At 39.3% G+C, this 3,028-nt stretch overlaps 1 protein-coding gene across 1 annotated transcript; it reads left to right on the top strand.

Annotated features, from left to right (window-relative positions):
* Window positions 1-1,296: 1,296 nt before the first annotated feature.
* Window positions 1,297-1,731, top strand: LOC309827160 (ribonuclease H-like; the record flags this gene model as incomplete). The annotated part of the gene is made up of 1 exon (XM_082661705.1): window positions 1,297-1,731. The coding sequence occupies one exon, from the start codon at window positions 1,297-1,299 to the stop codon at window positions 1,729-1,731; it is 435 nt and encodes a 144-aa protein (XP_082517831.1).
* Window positions 1,732-3,028: the final 1,297 nt, after the last annotated feature.

Raw genomic sequence — 3,028 nt, 5'->3', positions numbered from 1 at the left:
ACAAATGCACCCAAAGAGATATCCCTTGCAGTTTGACAGCAGTGGGGGTGGTTAAAATTACTTTATAGGGGTCCTTCCATTTTGGCAATAGTTGGTCTTGGGGGGACCCCTCTTTCCAAGTTTTAAGATGGACTTGGTCCCCGGGGTTTATTTGCGAAGGAACTGCTCCTTCCTCCGTAGTTTTAGTGGGAGCTGGCAGTGCCTTGTGGGCACAGTCCTGGATTGCCTTCTGAACTTGTCCTAGATTAAGAATATATCTCAGGGCCTGGTTCACTTCCTCATCCAGTACAATGTCAGTAGTAAGAAAAGGCCTCACATAGGTCATTTCAAATGGACTAAGTCTCAGACCACTCCTGGGGGCTACACGGACCCTGAGGAGTGCAATAGGAAGCAGGTTGGTACAGGGTTCATGAGTTTCTTGGTAGAGCTTTGCTAAGGTTTTCTTTAATGTATGGTTCATTTTCTCTACCTTCCCTGAGGACTGGGGGTGCCAAGAGGTGTGTAGCTTGTAGTCTATCCTTAGAGCCATTGTGAGCCCCTGTGTGATTTTGGCTATAAAAGAGGTTCTGTTATTGCTCTGGGGGGACTTTGGAAGTCCAAACCAAGGAATTATTTCTTTTAAAAGGGACTTACAGTCTTCCATAGCCTTTTCAGTTTGGGTGGGGAAGGCTTCAACCTATCCTGTGAAAGTATGAACAAACACCAGAAGATATTTATATCCTAATCCTAATTGGTGGCATTTGGGTGAAATCTAACTGCCAGTCTTCCCGTAGAGCACCAGCTCAAATTTGGACAAGTCCTTTATCCTATTCATTCATGAGAGGTCAGGGATGGCACTAGGAGTCCTGACCCAAAAGCTGGGACCAAATCAGAGACCAGTGGCTTACTTTTCAAAACAACTGGACTCAGTGGCCCTGGGATGGCCAAGCTGCCTATGGGGAGTAGCAGCCACAGCCCTGTTGGTTAATGAGGCTTCCAAGCTCACCTGGGGACAACACTTAGATGTGTTAACCCCTCATCAGGTACGATCTGTGCTGGAAGTCAAAGGACATCATTGGTTGTCAGGAAGAAAGTTAACAAGATATCAGGCCCTCCTAATGGACACCCCCGACATTACCTTAAAGGCGTGCCAAACCCTGAACCCAGCAACTCTGCTTCCGGCAGTCGCAAGTGGAGACGTTGCATCAGTGTATAGAGACCATAGAACAAACTTACTCCAGCAGGTCTGATCTTCTAGAAGAACCTCCTGACAGATCTGGGGTCAACTGGTTTACTGATGGGAGCAGTTTTGTGCAAATGGGAACCCGAAAGGTGGGGTATGCCATAGTTAGTCTAAATGAAGTCATAAAAGCCAAGGCCCTGCCACCCCAGACGTCAGCCCAGAAGGCTGAACTAATTGCATTAATGAGAGCTTTGCAATTAGGGAAGGATAGGCAATTAAATATTTTTACTGACTCTAAATACGGGTTCCACGTGCTACATGCTCATGCTGCCATTTGGAAAGAAAGAAGAATGTTAACTGCTAAAAATTCCCCCATAAAACATAAAGATTTGATTCTGGCTCTTTTAGAAGCAGTGCAGCTTCTGACCCAGGTAGCCGTAATCCCCTGTAGGGGCCATCAGAGGGATGGATGGAACAGCAAAGCTGATCAAATTGCAAAACAGGCAGTTCAATTGCAGGAACCTGAACAAGTTATGGCTCTAGTGATTGGCCCCCCCCGAACTCCCTAGCCTTCCCCAGTATTCCCCACAGGAACTAGATTAATTTTTGATTACTAACAGAATGATTCTCTATGGTTCAAAATGCAAAAACCCAAAGCTTAATTTTGTGTGTTTGTGTATAAATATATAATTATAAACGTGTAACTTTAAAGTGCTTAGTTATTTGCTAGGCATATTAACAGCTATAAACCTTCGTTTTCCTCCCCAAGAAAATTATGATCTAATTCTGGAAATGAGGTACACATGCCTTTGAAAAGTTAATACTTATGGCAATGTATTGTAACTTTCAAATGTATGTAGAAGACATTACTATGTCTGTAGAACTCATTCTTGTCATTTGACATCAAAACTTCTTTTCATAGGAAAATTACTTTATTATTTTTGTAATGAAGGGTTTAAGCAATTCAAAAAATTACAGAAAAGTGATAGAAGTGATCTCCAATCTCACTACCCCAAGCAATCATCGTATTAAGTGAGCATTATCCCATTATCTTTCTATATATGTATGCAAACAGAGGCTAGAAAGAAAGCTTTGAAAAATGTTTTTCATGAAATAGGATCATGTTGTATGTGATATTTTAAGAATAAAATGTATTAAATTAAGTTTTATTTGAATTTAGAGCTAGCAAATGAAAATAAGGTGAAGTGAAAGAAGTTGCTAAACATCAAATGTTTTGAATCATTATTTCTTAAAAGATCCCTATTAAAAGATTAAATAGAAGGATTATGGAAATCATTAAGAGTTTGGAGCCTTTTTAAAACTACATCTTCAATTTAAGAGGGTGTTGATTGACTTTTTGATGATGGGGAATTAGTGCTGTCATGTTTCCTTTTACTTCTTTTCTTTAATCTCCTGGTATTTGTTAGTAACATTATTATTTTCATACTGCCAAGGTTTTGGGCATTTACATTCTATTCTGTAAACATAATCTATTCTGTAAACATTATCTTTTCTTTGTACTCTACTTAAATGGAGACACAACTCATCACTTGTCATTTTTACATTGTTTCACCATTCCCTAGTTTGTTATTTTCATTCATTCTATGAAAGTAATTTTAAATTTTGATATATTTTAAAAAGCAGTTTTTGAAGAAAAGCTCATGAGTTTTGTGGTCCCCAAATTCTTTAATGTTTTAGAATGACTGACTGCCTGTTGGTTTTATACTTGACTAATATCATGGCTTCAGGCTGTCATAGAATTTTGTAGACATTGTTCTTATGCTTATGGCATAAAATGTTATATGTAGAAATCTAAGGCCAGCCTGATTGAAGTTCAGTAATTTAACTAGGATTTTTCTGAAATCT

This window comes from Grampus griseus (assembly GCF_964374135.1).
Source record: "Grampus griseus genome assembly, chromosome: 9".
Classification (NCBI taxonomy): Eukaryota; Metazoa; Chordata; class Mammalia; order Artiodactyla; family Delphinidae; genus Grampus; species Grampus griseus.
This window is presented reverse-complemented; position numbering and strand designations above follow the sequence as displayed.